The sequence below is a fragment of the Podarcis gaigeae genome (assembly GCF_964106915.1).
Source record: "Podarcis gaigeae genome assembly, chromosome: 2".
NCBI lineage: Eukaryota > Metazoa > Chordata > Lepidosauria > Squamata > Lacertidae > Podarcis > Podarcis gaigeae.
Window position 1 is genome coordinate 17,411,489 of NC_139679.1, and position 20,023 is coordinate 17,431,511.

Here is a 20,023-nt window from a genome sequence, read left to right on the forward strand (position 1 = left end):
GGGAAAGATGGGGGGCACAAGGAGAAGGGGACAACAGAGGACGAGATGATTGGACAGTGTTCTCGAAGCTACAAACATGAGTCTGACCAAACTGCGGGAGGCAGTGGAAGACAGGAATGCCTGGCATGCTCTGGTCCATGCGGTCACAAAGAGTTGGACACGACTGAACAACAACAAGTTTTGTTTTAAACAGATCTCCTGGGCTTTTTGTGGTGTTGACTGTTTTTATTGCACACTGCTTTGAGACGATTGTATAGAAGGTCCATCCTAGTTCCTTGTTGGGTCACGGGTGGCGCTGTGGGTTAAACCACAGAGCCTAGGACTCTAAATCACAGAGCCGATCAGAAGGTCGGTGGTTCGAATCCCCGCGACGGGGTGAGCTCCCGTTGCTCGGTCCCTGCTCCTGCCAACCTAGCAGTTCGAAAGCACGTCAAAGTGCAAGTAGATAAATAGGTACCGCTCCGGCGGGAAGGTAAACGGCGTTTCCGTGCGCTGCTCTGGTTTGCCAGAAACGGCTTAGTCATGCTGGCCACATGACCCGGAAGCTGTACGCCGGCTCCCTCGGCCAATAAAGCGAGATTAGCGCCGCAACCCCAGAGTCGGCCACGACTGGACCTAATGGTCAGGGATCCCTTTACCCTTTACCTAGTTCCTACCTTAAGATGCCAGGGACTGAATCGGAGGCTGTCTGCAAGCTCTGCACTTGTTCCCAAGCTATCTATGGCCCTTACTGTCTCCCCATGCTCCTCTCGAACTACTTTCTCCCAAGCAACGGCTGCGTGCACCGTGACAAATTTCCTTTGGAGCACGGTTTCAACGCAAGCCTTTTCTAACACTGCGACAGTGTGTTTGTATAAAGCCCCCACCCCTTTCACCTGGGAACTTGAGGCAAAGCGGGTGGGGGCTCCCCTACCAAGGAGACCAGAAGATCCAAGACTTGAGCATGCTTGTCATGTCACACACTCCGCAGGAGGATTCTAAATATATCTGGGCCACAGTATAAAACTGGGTCAGGCGTGAATGCTGGAGGCTGCTGCAGAAAACAGGCTGTGGTTGTGGAACTGAGCAACCTCACCTAACCCCTTCCTTCCTCGGCTCCGAGTGGCTTCCCAGAGACACAGCGGCACACAATGTGCCTGGGCTGCCTGCAGCTTCCTGAAACCCCTCACTGTGGCTGTTTACAGCTGATTTCTTTAGCCCCAGTTATGCGCTACAGGTTGTACAGAATGCAGGAAGGATCTGGCAGCTGCCCAGAAAGTGTAAATACTTCTAGATCAGCAGTAGCCAACGCAGAGTGCTCTCCCAAGTCCTGCCAACTTCCAGCACACATCAGCCCCGGGCAGCATGGTGCATGGCCAGGGATAATGGGAGTTGTAGTACAGCAACATCTGGAGGGCCAAAGGTTCCCTAAAGGTAAAGGGTAAAGGGATCCCTGACCATTAGGTCCAGTCGTGGCCGACTCTGGGGTTGCGGCGCTCATCTCGCTTTATTGGCTGAGGGAGCCGGCATACAGCTTCCGGGTCATGTGGCCAGCATGACTAAGCCACTTCTGCTGAACCAGAGCAGCGCACGGAAACGCCGTTTACCTTCCCGCCGGAGCAGTACCTATTTATCTACTTGCACTTTGACGTGCTTTCGAGCTGCTAGGTTGGCAGGAGCAGGGACGGTTCTTCCAGTGCACTTTATATGCTACAGATTTTACAGAGGCAACAAGCCTTAGTTTCCCCTCTGTCTGTCCTGGAAATTAGGAAGCTCTCTTGGGGGCAGAACCAACACATTGCAGTGGTACCTCAGGTTGCTTACGCTTCAGGTTACAGACTCCCCTAACCCAGAAATAGTGCTTCAGGTTAAGAACTTTGCTTCAGGATGAGAACAGAAATCGTGCTCCGGCGGCAGCAGGAGGCCCCATTAGCTAAAGTGGTGCTTCAGGTTAAGAACAGTTTCAGGTTAAGAACGGACCTCTGGAACAAATTACAGTAAGTACTTAACCCGAGGTACCACTGTAATTTGAAGGACATTCAACACATTCAAATCTCATGACCTCTCCGCAAAGAATCCTGGGAATTGTAGTTTGGGGGCACTGGGAGTTGCAGTTCTGTGGGGGGAAACTACAGACACCTGGAAGTGTCTCCAGACAGCGCTGGCCCCCGGCCTCTTAAGTGAGATGGGCGCACAACCCTAGAGTCGGACACGACTGGCCCGTACAGGCAGGGGTACCTTTACCTTTACCTTTCTTTAGCAAGTTTAATATCTGTGCAATTTCAAATAGGCATAAAACTGGTGGAGCCTTTTTGTAAAACACAGCTTCAGAATAAATCTGGAAATGTTTTATTTATTAAGTAGCACGGTGAACAGCTGCATATATAAAAAATGTTTGATATGTCAATGACCTTCTTTTAAATTTATTTGTTGTCTTTCTAATAAAGAGCATATCAAAAAGGAGGCCTTGCTCATTCTTTGCAATTATGAGCTTCGCACATTTCACATGTTTGGATAAATAGGACTTGCCGGTAACTAAAATGAAAACAGGAAATTCATACCACGGATTCCCAAGAAAGTCCTTGCCAAAGATCAGCCACAAAGTCAAAAACTGATGCCTCTATTAATGATTATTAGGAGTAGAAATAATATTTATTGTTACTCACCAACAAAAAGTGACTCAAAGCCACATACATAAACAAACATTAAGAAGCAAGTATAAAAATGACTAAAAATAACCTGAAATGTTTACCTGGGAGTTGTATAGAAAAGGGCAGATCCAACTCAATCTGCCCCACCATAATAATAATAATAATAATAATAATAATAATTCATTATTTATAGCCCACCCATCTGGCTAGGTTTCCCCAGCCAACAGAATATTAAAAAACATGATAAAACATCAAACATTAAAAACTTCCCTAAAGAGAGCTGCTTTCAGATGTCTTCTCAAGACCAAAAAGAGGGACAAAGGAAGATGCAACAAACATACCTCACTCTCCAATTTCAGGTCCAAAAGCCTGGGTGAATAAAAATGTTTCTACCTGGTGCCTAAAAACAGATAGTGATGGTGCTAGATGTGCTTCCCTGACGGGACCACCCTACAAATTGGGGGGGGGGACACCACTGAAAAGGCCCTTTCTCAGGTCGCCACCCCCTACATCTTCCTCGCAGGGGGCAAATGGAGAAGGGTCTCCGATTGCAAATCCAGGCTCTGATTTGGTTCACGTGTATTAAGATCAGTCAAAGTTCAACAGTTCCCAATCTGCTAGCAGGCCAAGTTCAAGGTGTTGCTATTAGCATATAAAGCCCTTAATAGCCTGGGAGCCGGTTACTTGCTGGATCACATTATGCCATGTGTCCCCAGATGACCCCTTCGATTTGTGGAGCTGACCCTGTTACTGAAGCCATATACAGTGGTACCTCGGGTTAAGAACTTAATTCGTTCCGGAGGTCCGTTCTTAACCTGAAACTATTCTTAACCTGAAGCACTTTAGCTAATGGGGCGTCCTGCTGCCGTTGCGTGATTTCTGTTCTTATCCTGAAGCAAAGTTCTTAACCCAAAGTACTATTTCTGGGTTAGCAGAGTCTGTAACCTGAAGTGTATGTAACCTGAAGAATATGTAACCCGAGGTACCACTGTAATATAACCTTCCTTAGGCTTAGGGTAAACCTGTGTCTCAGCTTATGCTGGGAGAAAAATAAGATCTCTTACACATTTTTGCATATTTTTGCATAATTTGCTATTTTAGTACAGTGGTACCTCTAGTTACGGACTCGATCCGTTCCGGGGTGCCGTTCGTACCCTGAAAAGTCTGTAACCAGAGCACTGCTTCTGCGCACAGCGCAATAGAGCGCTTTTGCGCATGTGTGGCGAAACCCGGAAGTACAGTGGTACCTCGGGATGCGAACAGGATCCGTTCCGGAGCCCCGTTCACATCCTGAATAGAATGTAAAACGCAACCGGGCGTCTGCGGGTCACGTTTCACAGCTTCCACGCATGCGCATGACATCATTTTGACCGTCTGCACATGCGCGAGGGGTGAAACCCAGATGTAATGTGCTCCGTTACTTCCAGGTCACTGCGGAGCGCAACCTGAAAATACTTATCCTGAGGTATGACTGGGTTTGCCATGTTCGTAAGATGAAAAGACGCAACATGAACCTAAAACAACACGAGGTATGACTGTGAATTTAAAAATAGTACTATTTTTCTAATATGGCCTACAGGAGAATGCAATCATGCACAAGCACATAGCACATAGCACATTGTGAACTATTGTGTGTTTTTCTCCTGATGGGAACTGTGTACAGTGGTACCTCGCGTTACATACGCTTCAGGTTACAGACACTTCAGGTTACAGACTCCACTAACACAGAAATAGTACCTCAGGTTAAGAACTTTGCTTCAGGATGAGAACAGAAATTGTGCAGCGGCGGTGCGACAGCAGCAGACCCCATTAGCTAAAGTGGTGCTTCAGGTTAAGAACAGTTTCAGGTTAAGAACGGACCTCCGGAACGAATTAAGTTCTTAACCCGAGGTATCACTGTATAGCTGTGTAGCAGATAAACATTTGGCAGGCACAGACAGCTTCTGGGTGTGGAGACAGAGATGGAATCACCTGTTAAATGCTTGCATCCCTAACAGCCTGTAAAGAAGCAGCAATCCTACATGCAAACACACAAAACCAGAACAGTAAAGGAGATCACAAAGCCACAAATGAGAATGAAGGTTGGAATTTTGTATTCCCTGGCAAGGAAAAACTTTAGTTAGTTTAATAGGTCACAGCCATACCCCACACTTCAAACACTCTTCTTCCCCCCACAGATTCTTGGGAACTGTAGTTTGCCTACCACAGAGCTACAATTCCCAGCACACTCAATGAACTAACAGTTCCCAGGTTGATGATGATGATAATAATAAGAATTTTTTATTATTTATACCCTACCCATCTGGCTGGGTTTCCCCAGCCACTCTGGGTGGCTTACAGCATATATAAAAACATAGTAAAGGCATTTAAAACTTAGCAAAAACAGAGTAAAAGCATAAAAAAAACACTACCGAGGTGCCTGGTTCCCTGGAGCTTCGCTAACAATAATTATTCATTTTATTTGGGGGAATTAATAATATTATTTGGGGGAAGGCACATTTCAAAGCACAGCTGCCAGATGTTCGACTCACTGGGTTCTTATTAACACATGTGTTTTAGTGCAATTGGTAGCAGAGATGGCAGGGAGGAAATTAACCGCATTAACTTTCCTTGTGCAGATGAATCCCCAGATGGGTTTCAGAGCAGACAGCACGGGCCAGATGTGCATTGAAGGCAATTCAAATTAACACTGACTCCCATGTACTGCAGCCAGGGCCAAGGTTGTTATATAGCCTCTGTCCCGGTGCACCTTTCACCTCCCATAAAACAAAACACATGGCAATCTCGCCATGTTGAACTACAGATTACTTCACTGTGGATTTTCTGCCACCTAGTGGATAAGCATATAATTTGAAGCTTTGAAACAACGTTAAAGGCCTTTACTGTGGTACCTTGGTTCTCAAAACTTAATCCGTTCCAGAAGTCCATTCCAAAACCAAAGTGTTCCAAAACCAAGGCGTGTTTTCCCATAGAAAGTTATACAAAATGGATTAATCCGTTCCACACTTTTAAAAACAACCCCTAAAACAGCAAATTAACATGAATTTTACTGTCTAACGAGACTATTGATTCATAAAATGAAAGCAATAAACAATGTACAGTGGTACCTCGGGTTAAGTACTTAATTCGTTCTGGAGGTCTGTTCTTAACCTGAAACTGTTCTTAACCTGAAGCACCACTTTAGCTAATGGGGCCTCCTGCTGCTGCTGCGCCACCGGAGCATTATTTCTGTTCTCATCCTGAAGCAAAGTTCTTAACCTGAGGTACTATTTCTGGGTTAGCGGAGTCTGTAACCTGAAGTGTATGTAACCTGAAATATATGTAACCCCAGGCACCACTGTACTGCAGTCACACAATCAATCAATCAATCAATCAATCAATCAGTAGCTGAATTGGTTCCACACAGTCACAAAAACAAAAAAGAGCCACAAAAACATAAAATAAATAGCAAAAATAGACAGAACTCAGTGTAACACTCAAATCGGAAGGATAACACTCAAAACGGAAGTGTGGCACTCAAAATGGAGCATGTTCGGCTTCCAAAAACAGTTCGTAAACAGGAACACTTACTTCTGGATTTGCAGTGTTTGGGTTCCAAGATGTTTGAGTATCAAGGCATTTGAGAACCAAGGGACCACTGTAGTCCATGCTTGCATGGTCATTCTGTACTGACAATTAGGGTGCTTCCAGAGTGGAGATTTGTTGTGGAATCGTGGCTGCTCATATATACACAAGGTTTTTTTGTTTTACACCATCCGCATAATGGCATCGTGATAATAATTCCAGCCTGTATCTTTTAAAAAAACAAATAAACATTTCCTCTTAATGTGGAAAATCCGTTCATTAAAGAAAAAGAAACATCAGTGACGCAACTTCATTCACTGCTTGTGTGGAAGCTTGTCGATGCATTTTGGAGGGGAGGTTGCCATGAAATATTGGTGAATGGCCCCAGTCAACCAAACTTACTTCACACCTGAGCACAACCTAGCCATTTTGTTCTAAGCAGCCAAATGTTTGCTCTTTTGTTCCATGTCCAGAATGGAATTTCAATCCAGCAAATTCAACTGGTATTCACAGTTGTTCTTGCTTTCAGGTTCCAAACGGTAAGTTATTGATTACCTCCCCCTTCCATTATTTGCAATGTGATTTCTTTGCATTGAAAGGGGCAGACTAATCAAATGACAATGTAATTAGGGAGAGGAAAAGTGAGGTGCCGTAACTTCCAAGAAGAGGAACCTGTATACCTCCAAATATTGTTGGGCTCCTGGACAAGACGGAGTGCTTCCGGAAGTGGCAGAGAGACATCTCTAAATTTGTCTGGCAGGGCAAAAAGCCCAGAATTAAGTTTAAGATATTAACTGATGCGAAAGAAAGAGGGGGCTTTGCCCTGCCAGACTTAAAGCTGTACTATGAAGCCGCAGCTTTCTGCTGGCTAAAAGACTGGCTACTTCTCGAAGACACTGATGTACTGGACTTGGAAGGTTTTAATAATGCTTTTGGTTGGCATGCATACTTATGGTATGATAAGGTTAAGAGCAATAAGGCCTTTAAGAACCATATTGTCAGGAAAGCAGTATTTAATGTCTGGATAAAATACAAAGACTTATTGGAAAATAAAACTCTGAGGTGGCTTTCACCTCTGGAAGCTAAGGCCCGAAAAAGACCCGATATGGAGGCCAAATGCCCAAAATATTGGGAAATATTAGAAAAAGATGGAGACAATTGGAAATTGCAGAGTTTGGAGAAAATGAAGGATAAAGTGCGAGACTGGTTACATTACGCTCAGATTAAAGAAGTCTTTAAAAATGATAGAAAGTTAGGGTTCCAGGTGGAGAAATCGAAGTTGGAAACAGAATTGTTAGAACCAAAGACTAAGGTATTATCAAGAATGTATAACCTGCTGTTAAAATGGAATACACAAGACGAAATGGTTAAATCGGCTATGATAAAGTGGGCTCAGGACATTGGGCAGGACATTATGTTTGAGGACTGGGAAAGGTTGTGGACCACCGGGCTGAACTTCACTGCATGTAATGCTCTGAAGGAAAATGTAATGAAAATGATATATAGATGGTACATGACCCCAGTTAAACTTGCCAAAATATACCATTTGTCTGATAATAAATGTTGGAAATGTAAAGAAAATGAAGGAACATTCTTTCACCTCTGGTGGACCTGCCCTAAAGTGAAGGCCTTCTGGGAAATGATATATAATGAGTTGAAAAAGGTGTTCAAGTATACCTTTACTAAGAAACCAGAGGCCTTCCTTCTGGACATTGTCGGCCAGAAGGTGTTAAAGAAGGACCGAACATTCTTTATGTATGCAACAATGGCAGCAAGGATACTCATCGCTAAGAGTTGGAAAACTCAAGATCTACCCACGCTGGAAGAGTGGCAGATGCAGCTGATGGACTATATGCAACTGGCTGAGATGACTGGCAGAATCCGGGACCTGGGAGAAGAGAGGGTTGAAGAAGACTGGAAGAAATTTAAGATTTATCTACAAAAATATTGTAATTTGGTTGAATGTTAAGAAGGATGCTAGATCACAAATAATTGCCCACCACTGAATTAGATCCGAATTTGACGATAAGTGAGATTAAGGAAAATATAAATATTTTGGAGAACTGCTAGATTCTATTTAAATGAGCGGATATAAGATTGTAAACAAGATGGTAATTTGCTTGGAAAAACCTTTTTTAACGATGTAAGTGAGAGCGGGAGACGTGAGGGAGTCCAAAGAAGTGATGAAATTATGTTATGATATAAATAATGTTGCTTATTATTTATGCATTTGCATTCGAAAACCTTAATAAATATTTATTTTAAAAAAAAACACAAATATTGTTGGGCTCCAATTCCCACCAGCCCCAGCTAGCACCACCAATTAAGACTGGAGTTGCAATCCTGCCACCTCTGGAGGGCTAGTTTTCCCAAGCCTGCTGCGCATAGCCATTGTGGCGAGCAGCCAGCCAATGACACAGCCTTGTCCTCCATAAATTCATCCAACCCCTCTTTTGAAAGCCATCCAAGGGCTAATCTACATTTCTGTTTGCTTCACCACTTTTACCTGGAAAAATGTACAGTTTAGGGGGGAAACAGCAATCAGGGGGGGAAACAGCAATTAGGTTTTCTGCAGACTGCCGTTTGTTCCAATTTAGCATTTTACGGAGGGAAGCAAAGGCAAAAGAACTCATACCCATGCCTAGAATGCACAGGTGGAAGACAGGAGTGCCTGGTGTGCTCTGGTCCATGGGGTCACGAAGAGTCAGACACAACTAAACGACTAAACAACAACAGAATGCACAGGGCAAGTAGTAAACAGTGCGTTCTGTTATGTACTGAAGTTCTCACCCTGGGCCAGCAGGGGGATGCTGTAGATAGTAAGGTAAAGGTAAAGGTACCCCTGCCCGTAGGGGCCAGTCTTGACAGACTCTGGGGTTGTGCGCCCATCTCACTTAAGAGGCCAGGGGCCAGCGCTGTCCGGAGACACTTCCGGGTCACGTGGCCAGCGTGACATCACTGCTCTGGCGAGCCAGAGCCGCACACGGAAACGCCGTTTACCTTCCCGCTGGTAAGCGGTCCCTATTTATCTACTTGCACCCGGGGGTGCTTTCGAACTGCTAGGTTGGCAGGCGCTGGGACCGAGCAGTGGGAGCGCACCCCGCCGCAGGGATTCGAACCGCCGACCTTTCGATCGGCAAGTCCTAGGCGCTGAGGCTTTAACCCACAGCGCCACCTGCGTCCCATGCTGTAGATAGTTATGCAAATAAGGGATCGAAAGTGACGTTCAGTGATTGGATAGTTTTAGAAAGTTGTTACAGTTACGTTGTACTGGAGCTCTATATAAGCAGGCTGACTGAACCCTTCAGTTCCGTTCCGTTCCGGCCTGTGAATAAACAAGAGCTATTTGAAGAATTGCTGTGTCATCTGATATGTTCACCCACAACTTAACACTTTCTAGGCACAGGACAAGCACAGGACGAGCCCCAAACAAGTTCCAAAGTTTAACTATGCACCGGATGAAGGAAGTACTTCCTTTTCTAGGCACAGGACAAGCACAGGACGAGCCCCAAACAAGTTCCAAAGTTTAACTATGCACCGGATGAAGGAAGTACTTCCTTTTATTGGTCCTGCTTCATTGATGTCCACAAGTGGACCTGGATTGCTCAGTTGGTTAGAGTGTGGTGCTGCTTACGCCAAGCTTGCAGGTTCAATCCCTGTATGGGGCAGCTGAATAGTCCTGCATCGCAGGGGGTTGGACTAGATGACCGTACGGGTCCCTTCCAACTGCACATTTCTACGATAATTTCCAGTACAGTGGTACCTCGGGTTAAGTACTTAATTCGTTCCGGAGGTCCGTTCTTAACCTGAAACTGTTCTTAACCTGAAGCACCACTTTAGCTAATGGGGCCTCCCGCTGCTGCCGCGCCGCCGGAGCACGATTTCTGTTCTCATCCTGAAGCAAAGTTCTTAACCTGAGGTACTATTTCTGGGTTAGCGGAGTCTGTAACCTGAAGCGTGTGTAACCCGAGGTACCACTGTACAGTAGCCTTAGGGGGGGCAAACATTTCTCTACCCACTTTCTCAGTGAGAACCTGGAGGCTGAAGAGAAAAACAAATTGATTATCCCATTTCATATGTTAACCATAGAGAGTGTGTGTAATTTTAACATTTCAAAACTTGACTTCCTTCCCCCTCTTTCTGCAGTTCCTTAAGTTCAATTTTAATATTCCCTCACATCCAAACTAACTCAATTTGTTCATTTATTCATCTCCTTTAAATATATACTCTTATAAAACTGCTGGTTATTACAATACTCCTGCCAATGTTCTTATCCGTTTACAGTTTGTTTGTATATATCCAACAAACCACTTCCATTATTTTATACAAAAAAAGTTTCTTATCTTGATTTCGTATTAAAGCAATGGTTGTTGTTTTTTTATGTACTTGCATATTTTTTTGCCATATTTTGGCTGGAACTGTCTGCCACCACTTCAGTTTCTGTAGAGGTACTTTTTGTAATACGTGGTGGAGCGGCATAAAAATTATATCCTCTTCTTACAAGAGATGAAAAAGAAATTCTTCCTGTTGTTATTGCTGCTGCTGTTAAATTAAAATTGTTGTTGTTGTTGCTACTGCGGGTGATGCTAAATTAAATTTGTATTAAATAAAAAGCAGGGCTGACCGGGCGCCGCTTGGAAGACAAGGATCTACCCACTCTGGAAGAATGGCAGATGAAGATGATGGACTATATGGGATTGGCAGAAATGACTGGCAGAATCCGAGACCAGGGAGAAGAGTCGGCGGAAGAAGATTGGAAGAAATTTAAAGACTACCTACAGAAACATTGCAAAATTAATGAATGTTAGAATGATGTTGGATAGAAATTAAGTGGTTTCCAGCTGTAATGCCTTAAGAGAATATGGGGGGGAAAGGTTTAGAAATAGGTTAAAATTTATTGATAAGGATTTGCTGAACTAACAATTTGAATTGGAATACAAAAAAGGGAGGTATGAGGAGGTTTGGGAAATAAGTTAATGGAAAACAATCGAAACTTTGTGTGTTCTTAAATATTTTTATTTTTGTATTTTTGTTATTTTTCTCTTCCCCCCCTTTTTTTTGACTTTTATTGTATTACTATGGAAAACTTTAATAAATATTATTTTTTAAAAAAATAAAACAGTCGGCGCCGCAAAGCAGCCTGCATTCGCGGCGCTCGCCTCCAGGGGGCGGCCTCGCGACAGGCCGAGCGCGAGGCTTCAGGTCACGTGACAGGCAGCACGGAGGCGCCGGAAGCGGAAGCGGAAGCGGAATCGGGCATGCAGCGTGAGCTCCCCCCGGCTGAGAGGACGGGGCAGAGGGGAGGGGAGCCGGAGAGAGACCCAGGCAGGTTGGTAAAGGGAAGGGACGGCGGGGGGGGGGTGTAGTCCGGTGGGGCGGCTGGGGGAGGGGAATTTCCCCCCCCAGGCCGAAAGGTCGGAAGCGAAGAGGGCTGGACGGGAGAGGCGACTTCGTTGGCGGAGCAGGAATGTGGAGATGGGGCCCTGCGAGAAGCGGGGGTCGGGAAAGGGGGTGTTGCTTCCTTCCCTTCCCGCTCTGGAAACGCGGGTGGAGGGTACTCTCGCCTTAGGGCTGCCACCTTTGTTTTGGGGTGTGATTTATTTCCCCTCCCCACCCCCCAGTCCATTACAGTGGTACCTCGGGTTAAGTACTTAATTCCTTCCGCAGGTCCGTTATTCACCTGAAACTGTTCTTAACCTGAAGCACCACTTTCTCCCGCAGCCGGAGCACAATTTCTGTTCTCATCCTGAAGCAAAGTTCTTAACCAGAAGCACTATTTCTGGGTTAGCGGAGTCTGTAACCTGAAGCGTGTGTAACCCGAGGTACCACTCTACAATCTTATCACTCACACACAATTGTTGTTTAGTTCGTGACCCCCTGGACCAGAGCACGCCAGGCACTCCTGTCTTCCACTGCCTCCCGCAGTTTGGTCAAACTCATGCTGGTAGTTTCCAGAACACTGTCCAACCATCTCATCCTCTGTCGCTCCCTTCTCCTTGTGCCCTCCATCTTTCCCAACATCAGGGTCTTTTCCAGGGAGTCTTCTCTTCTCATGAGTATTGGAGCCTCAGCTTCAGGATCTGTCCTTCCAATGAGCACTCAGGGCTGATTTCCTTAAGAATAGAGAGGTTTGATCTTCTTGCAGTCCATGGGGCTCTCAAGAGTCTCCTCCAGCACCATAATTCAAAAGCATCAATTCTTTGGCGATCAGCCTTCTTGATGGTCCAGCTCTCACTTCCATACATCACTACTGGGAAAACCATAGCTTTAACTATACGGACCTTTGTTGGCAAGGCGATGTCTCTGCTTTTTAAGATGCTGTCTAGGTTTGTCATTGCTTTTCTCCCAAGAAGCAGGTGTCTTTTAATTTCGTGACTGCTGTCACCATCTGCAGTGATCATGGAGCCCAAGAAAGTAAAATCTCTCACTGCCCCTCCATTTCTTCCCCTTCTATTTGCCAGGAGGTGATGGGACCAGTGGCCATGATCTTTGTTTTTTTGATGTTGAGCTTCAGGCCATATTTTGGGCTCTCCTCTTTCACCCTCATTAAAAGGTTCTTACACACAATATGAATTTGTAAATCTGGCTGTGCTTGACTCCGCTGCATGATGGTTCACACACCTGCCTTTGCAAAGGTTCCCTAACTTGGCAGAGAGAGGGACAGAGAGAATCATAGAATCATGTGGAAACCCAGCCAGATGGGCGGGGTATAAATAATAAATTATTATTATTATCATTATCATTGTGTATGTACAGTGGTACCTCGGGTTACATACGCTTCGGGTTACAGACTCGGCTAACCCAGAAATATTACCTCAGTTTAAGAACTTTGCTTCAGGATAAGAACAGAAATCGTGTTGCGGCGGCAGCAGGAGGCCCCATTAGCTAAAGTGGTGCTTCAGGTTAAGAACAGTTTCAGGTTAAGAACAGACCTCCAGAACGAATTAAGTTCTTAACCCGAGGGGCCACTGTAGTCAGAAGGGACCCGGGGGATCATTGAGTCCCAGCCCGCTGCAGTGCAGGAATATACAGCTGTCCCATATGGAGATGGAACCTACAGCCTTGGTGTTATCAGCACCTCACTCTGACCAACTGAGCTATCCATGCTGACCTGGATAGAAAGAGAGAAAAGACCTGAACTATCAATACAGGACGTAGCATTTTGCATTGAAATATGGGATAATCCTGAATTATACAGGACAGGTGGCAACCCTGGATCTGCATGCAGCCATCTCCCCTGGGTGGTGGTGTGGAGAGAACTTTTCTCTGTTTCACCTCAGAAGTGCCATGCTGCTATGTGTGTGTAGGGATTTGGGCTATATGGGGAGGAGGTGTATCGACGCCTGCCCCCCTCTCAGGCTTAGCCAAAGTGTCTTCTGTTGCTGAGCTGCTGCGGCTTGGGAGCTAATAGCTTAACCTACCGTATTTTTTGCACCATAACACTCACTTTTTTCCTCCTAGAAGGTAAGGGGAAATGTCTGTGCGTGTTATGGAGGGAATGCCTACGGGTGGGGGATCTGCTGCAGTCGTGAGCAGAGGATCCATGGTTCCCCTTCCTTCCCTCCTCTGTGGCTTGCTTTGAAACAGCAAAGCGGGAGAAGAGCCGCTGAGTGGGGAGGAGAGAGGGACAGAGAGCCTGCTTCTTTAAAGGAGCAAAGCAGGAGAGGAGAGGAGCCTTCTCCCCTTATACCTCTCTTCTTCATTATTAGCAGCATCCTTCTCCACCCATCCCACGCGTGCTTCTTCTCCCCTTAAACCCCTTGCCTGCATTATTAGCAGCATCCTTCTCCACACACCCCATGTGTGCTCCTTGTCCCTTGAGTGCTTTTCCTTCCCTCGCCACTTAAAACGTGGTTACAAAGCACGGATCCACATGGATCCTCAGGATTTTTGCACTGGGTCACCCCAAATTCACCATCAGATCACATAGCATGTCCATGGCTACATCTTGCACCAAAATAATCATGCACCCACTGTTGCCTGGGGCCGCAGTGGTGCAAAAACGTGGTTACAAAGCATGGATCCTCAGGATTTTTGCATTGGGCTACTCCAAACTCACAGTCAGATCACATGTCTGTGGCCACAGCATGAACCACAAAAATCATACATCCACTGTTTCGTTTAGAATATTTTTATCCTTGTTTTCCTCCTCTAAAAACTACATGCGTGTTATGGTCGGGTGCATGTTATAGAGCGAAAAATACGGGTAAATCTGTACGCATGAATTGTTTTGAGGACACGGTGTTGGCATTGCCTGCCTTAATTTACTTAGGCTGCACACTTGCCTCCTATAAGTAAGCCCCATTGAGTTAAATGGGACATACTTCCCAGTAATAATAATCATAATTTTATTATTTGTAGCCTGCCCATCTGACTGGGTTGCTCCAGCCACTCTGAGTGCACAGGATTGCGTTGATAGTACAGTGTATTTTCTGTAACTAATACTTTTGAGTTAATAAATCACAGTTAAAAAACAAATAACTTAATGTATTATTACATGGTTTTAGGCAGTGCTATTTTTCCAGAAAATGAGGTGCCGGAACTCACCATGAACACCTCTCTCTTTCTCTTAGAATGGCAATGGCACCCGCCTGAGAGCTGCCAGAACTTACCTGAGAGGTGCTGGAACCCACCTGAGAGGTGCTGGAACTGAGTTCCGGTGAGTTCTCCCTAAAAAAGCACTGGTTTTAGGTTGCCACACTTCCACGCTTTCCTAAATCTCATTGCAAAAGCCAAATAAGCCCGTTCATGCTTTCTTTAGATCTAAACTGTGCTGCTCCTTTAAAGCTTGGGGAAATAAAATACTCTTAGTTCCTCTATTCTCCTAATACCATTGTGAAGCAATGTTCTGTTCTGTTCTAAAGATAATCTCCTGCAGGCACTGGAGATGAATCTGATGCCATGAGTCTGGTGAGGAGTTGCGCATAAATTGAAAACCTGCATAGGGCAGGTGTTTAACCAGTAAATAGAGAGATTCACATTTTTAGGGATCAGTGATAATTAGTTATACAATGGAAGGTTATGGAGGCAAAACATTAGGGGTTTGTGAGGAAACAATATGCGTTTACAATTGCTTTCTGAAGTATTGAGTTTAAATTGCTCTTTCTGGTTTCCATTGTTAATATTTGCATAGAGGTAAGGTGTGGGTGTTGATCTTTATCAGGTTAACATGAGAGCTAAAAGCTCCATAGCTGAGTTGTAGGAAAGTTGTAATTCAGGATTGCTGCAATAATATTACACTCTCAGATATTTTTAGTGGCTTCTGCCTCCTGGCTGTAGAGGAATTACAGACATTTTAATAATAGGCTGCAAATGAGTCCTTGGGAGACAGTTTTGTAGTTCAGCCAAAAAGTTGTTCTTTATTGCTCCCAAGCTGTGTGGTGGAGGAGATGGCGAGTTTAGCTGGTTGAGCTTGTTTTTCACTGCTCATATGGGAAGCATTTGAAACAACATGAGGAATACTTCGCTGTAGCAGCCTCTAGTAACCTCAGGCTCACTCAAATTCTCTTTCTTAGCTTTGAGGAGTGGGAAGCATGGATTGTATCTCTCATGGTGGTGGGGGAAAATATTAAAGTAATTTGGCTTTATCAGTAGAACAAAGCTGTCTCTTCCCTTCTCACTTGGGCTTGAATGCCCAGCATTGCTCCCCATTCCCCTATCCTGGGGGTGGAGAGTCTGTGGCCCTCCAGATATTCGATACTTCATCTCTGACCATGCTGGCTCAATGTGATGCCAGTTAGAAGTCCAGGACAATCTTGAGGTTATAGGTTAGGTAAAAAGTAAAGAACCCCTGGATGGTTACATCCAGTCAAAGGCAACTATGGGGTTGCGGCGCTCATCTTGCTTTCAGGCCAAGGGAGCCAGCGTTTGTCCACAGACAGCTTTCCAGGTCATGTGGCCAGCATGACTAAACCACCTCTGGTGCAATGGAACACCGTGACGGAAACCAGAGCACACCGAAACGCCATTTACCTTCCCGCCACAACGGTACCTATTTATCTACTTGCACTGGTGTGCTTTCGAACTGCTGGGTTGACAGGAGCTGGCACAGAGCAACAGGAGCTCACCCCATCATGGGGATTTGAACTGCCAACCTTCTGATCAGCAAGCCCAAGAGGCTCAGTGGTTTAGAATATAGCGCCACCCGCGTCCCTGGTTAGGTTAGGGAACATTATGTTCCTTAACCTCTTTTTGCCTCTAATCTCCATATGCTTCTGCTTTTACAGTCTGTCTTGTTTGCAATTCTAGTCTGTAACTTTAAAAACTACAAGATAAAATTGAAAGATAAGCTAAAGTACACGTGGAAGCTAGCCCTGTTGTTACACGCACACCACCTTGTATGCTCAGAAATACCACTACGTAGCTTGTGAACATAAGAATTGCCCTGCTGGAAGAGAACAAAGTTTCACCTAGTCCACTACTCTCCTGAACAGTGTCCCTCCTGAACAGTGTTTTTCCACCGGGGAAGCAAATGAATATATTGGGCAGGTGGGTGGGACCTGAGTGTTCCCAAAGAATATGTACAATATGAGTAAAATAATAATCAAGTTTATGCAATTTCCATCCATTTAAAAATGCAATTAAAATAGGAGGGGAGGTGTGGGATTTCTGTAATTGCAAAGATGGAACATGGGTTAGAAAACAGTTGAGAAGCATTGCTCTAGGACACTTCACAAACAGCCTGAAGATGATTTGTCTTTTGTTGTGTACAGCCAGCATTTTGGTACTTAGAGCTATATTGCTTATGAATGCAAGGCTCATTTAGCAGTGTATTATAAATATTAGTAGCATGAAAGGAGAAGTTGATCCTCTTCTAGTTTACACAAAACTTTCTTCTTGCTGGAGGTGACTCCCATTTGTTGCAGATGGCCGGGCAATAAATTGTTTACTTAATGTACTCATTGTTTCAAAATGTGTTCAAAGTTTTGGGGTGTCGTCATTCATTCATTTAAAAACATCTATTCAAAAGTTACAATACAGTTAGAATACAATATATGTTCAATCAATATATCCCCTCCACAGACGCTTCTGTGATGATGGTGGCATTAAAATATCCTGTTCTTCTTCAATAAAAGAGAAAAAGGGATACCTTTGATTAGTCACTGATGGTATGTGAAGCGTTTTGACAGAGCAATGCTCCAGATGTTATTAACACAAGCCTCTATTGGTATATTAGAAGTTTCCTTCCATTGTGGGGCAATAACTAGTCTAGCTGCTGTGAACAGGAAGGAAATTAATTCTTTAGATTTAAGGGTAGAATTTGGGGTCAAATCTAATCATAATAAGGCAAGTGCCAAATTAGGAGGGATAGATTGTTTAGTGATTTTGGAGGTCACATTAAAAACTTTTCCCCAAAAGGCATGGACCAAAGGGCACTACATGAATATAGGAACCTTGTTCTCCACAGCCTTTCCAACATAATGGTGAGCTTAGAGGATTTATCTGTGCAAGGCGTGGGGTGTCATCTTTAGTGTGCAGGGTGTGTGAAAGTGTTAAGACTGCACATGCCGTTTGTGCCAAGCTTTTCAGAAGTGTACATGCACCACAGATAAACTCTGCTCTGCCCACCTCCAGGTCTTGCTGCAAAGCTGCCTAGTGCAAATTGTCACATCCGTATCTCTTGCCTTCTTCTCTTTCAGGTGTGTCGGGAGCAGATACTGGGAGATGCGCTGCACAGGATGATTTAGAACACCATGCTGGTCACTGCCTATGTTGCTTTTGCTTTCCTCCTGCTGATATGCATTGGCTTGGAGTTCTCCGCCTGCCGTTCCAAGATCACTGGCAGGTCTTGCTCCAACCCAGCCTTCCTGCGGTTCCAGCTAGACTACTACCAGGTCTACTTCTTGGCGCTTGCCGCTGATTGGCTGCAAGGACCATATCTCTATAAACTGTACCAGCACTACCACTTCTTGGAGGCTCAGATCACCATCATCTACGTCTGCGGCTTTGCCTCCAGCGTGCTGTTTGGGCTGGTCTCCAGCTCCTTGGTTGACCGCCTGGGCCGTAAGAAATCCTGCATCCTTTTCTCCTTGACTTACTCCGTCTGCTGCCTCACAAAGCTCTCCTGGGATTATTTTGTGCTCATTGTGGGAAGGATATTAGGGGGGCTGTCCACTGCCCTGCTCTTCTCCGCCTTCGAGGCGTGGTACGTCCACGAGCACGTGGAACGCCACGACTTCCCGGCTGAGTGGATCCCCGCTACCTTCTCCAAGGCGGCTTTTTGGAATGGCATCATTGCTATCGGAGCCGGCGTGGTAGCCAACGTCTTTGCCGAATGGCTGGGGCTGGGCCCAGTGGCCCCTTTCATGGTCTCCATCCCCTTTCTCGTGCTGGTGGGTGTCCTGGCGATGAAGAACTGGGACGAAAATTATGGCAAGAAGAGGGCTCTCTCCAGGACTTGCACTGATGCCTTGAAGTGCCTCCTCTCAGACCGCCGGGTCTTGCTTTTGGGTACCATCCAGGCTTTGTTTGAGAGTGTCATCTACATCTTCATCTTCCTTTGGACTCCCGTCCTGGATCCCCACAACCCACCCCTGGGCATAGTCTTCTCTAGTTTCATGGCGGCCAGCATGGCAGGCTCATCGCTCTACCGTGTCGCAACCTCCAAGAAATACCACCTGCAGCCCATGCACATCCTTTCCCTCTCGGTCCTGATGGTTTTCTTCTCCCTCTTCATGCTGACTTTCTCTACCAACCCTGGGCAGGAGAACCCTTCCGAGTCCTTCTTGGCCTTCCTGCTCATTGAGCTGTCTTGCGGGCTCTACTTCCCTTCTATGGGTTTTCTGCGGCAGAAGGTGATCCCCGAGAAGGACCAGGCAGGTGTCATGCACTGGTTCCGCATCCCGCTCAACCTGCTGGCCTGCCTCGGCCTGCTGATCCTCCACGATAGCGACTACAAGACAGGCACCAGAAACATGTTCACCATCTGCTCTGTCATGATGGTGATGGCCCTCCTGGCCGTCGTGAGCCTCTTCACAGTGGTCCGTAACAATGCAGAGCTCAGGTTGCCCAGTCCACCTGGTCAAAGCGAGGTCTCTTCTCCTGAGCTCTGATATGTGATGCTTTTTTCTTGGGGGAAAGAAAAAAGAGTTGGCCAGTCGTCTGTTGCACATCACAGTGCTGGTACTGTATATAGGCAAGGACTTTGCAGAGAGAACACAAGAGTCTCTTCTGAGTCCTGTGTGTCCTTTTTTCCCACATGGGAGAATCTTTTCTATGCCTTTTTCAATAAGGATTGATCCCTATCGGACTTGATCTGTGGCAAGCATTTCTTTTCTGCACCGTGGAGTTTTTGATTCCTGAGGCATCTTGACTTATGCTACCAAAATTTGTGTGTGAGGGTGTGGGGAGTGCTTCCTACCACTTCATCCTGGATAGATTGTGGAAAGTAATGGGTGAAAAGGACACAGCCCTCTATTATTATTATTTTTTTAAGTGAGCAGTGAGGTTGATAGACTGACCATCTATTATCAGTATTGAACTTGTTCACAATATCAGCCAAATTCCATGTTGTCAACCCTCTGCTTTTGGAAAAGAATAAAATACATAAAGCTTCTCTTCTCAGTGTTTATTTGGGGGGGATATGTATGGTGAGGCCTTCATAGTTTAGGCCCAGGATTGAGTATCGGTGGCTCTTCGGATGCTGTAACTACAGTTCCCATCATTCCTGACCATTGGCTATGCTAATGTGGGAGGGAAGGGAGAGGGCAAACCCTTCATGCGCACGAATGAAGACCCTGTATTGCTCAAACTTCTCCCTTCCTACTACATAACTGATTTTAGAGTTGCAACATTTTTAGAGGACGGGCAGAAAGGAGAAACTGAAAGGT

The 20,023-nt window shown here is 45.4% G+C and overlaps 1 protein-coding gene across 2 annotated transcripts; it reads left to right on the forward strand.

Annotated features, from left to right (window-relative positions):
* Positions 1 to 11,407: 11,407 nt before the first annotated feature.
* MFSD5 (major facilitator superfamily domain containing 5) lies at positions 11,408 to 19,749 on the forward strand. Of its 2 annotated transcripts, XM_083728972.1 has the most exons (3): positions 11,408 to 11,523; positions 14,768 to 14,853; positions 17,834 to 19,749. In XM_083728972.1, exon 3 carries the CDS (start codon positions 17,888 to 17,890, stop codon positions 19,244 to 19,246), a length of 1,359 nt encoding a protein of 452 aa, XP_083585098.1. In that variant the 5' UTR covers positions 11,408 to 11,523; positions 14,768 to 14,853; positions 17,834 to 17,887; the 3' UTR covers positions 19,247 to 19,749. The 2 variants fall into 2 exon arrangements, with proteins under 2 accessions (XP_083585098.1, XP_083585099.1); XM_083728973.1 differs by lacking the exon at positions 14,768 to 14,853 and having other exon boundaries at positions 11,425 to 11,523.
* The last annotated feature ends 274 nt before the right edge of the window (positions 19,750 to 20,023 follow it).

What these genes read in the sequence shown, in the direction of transcription:
- MFSD5 (XM_083728972.1), top strand. Translation starts at nt 17,888, where the DNA reads ATGCTGGTCACTGCCTATGTTGCTTTTGCTTTCCTCCTGCTGATATGC.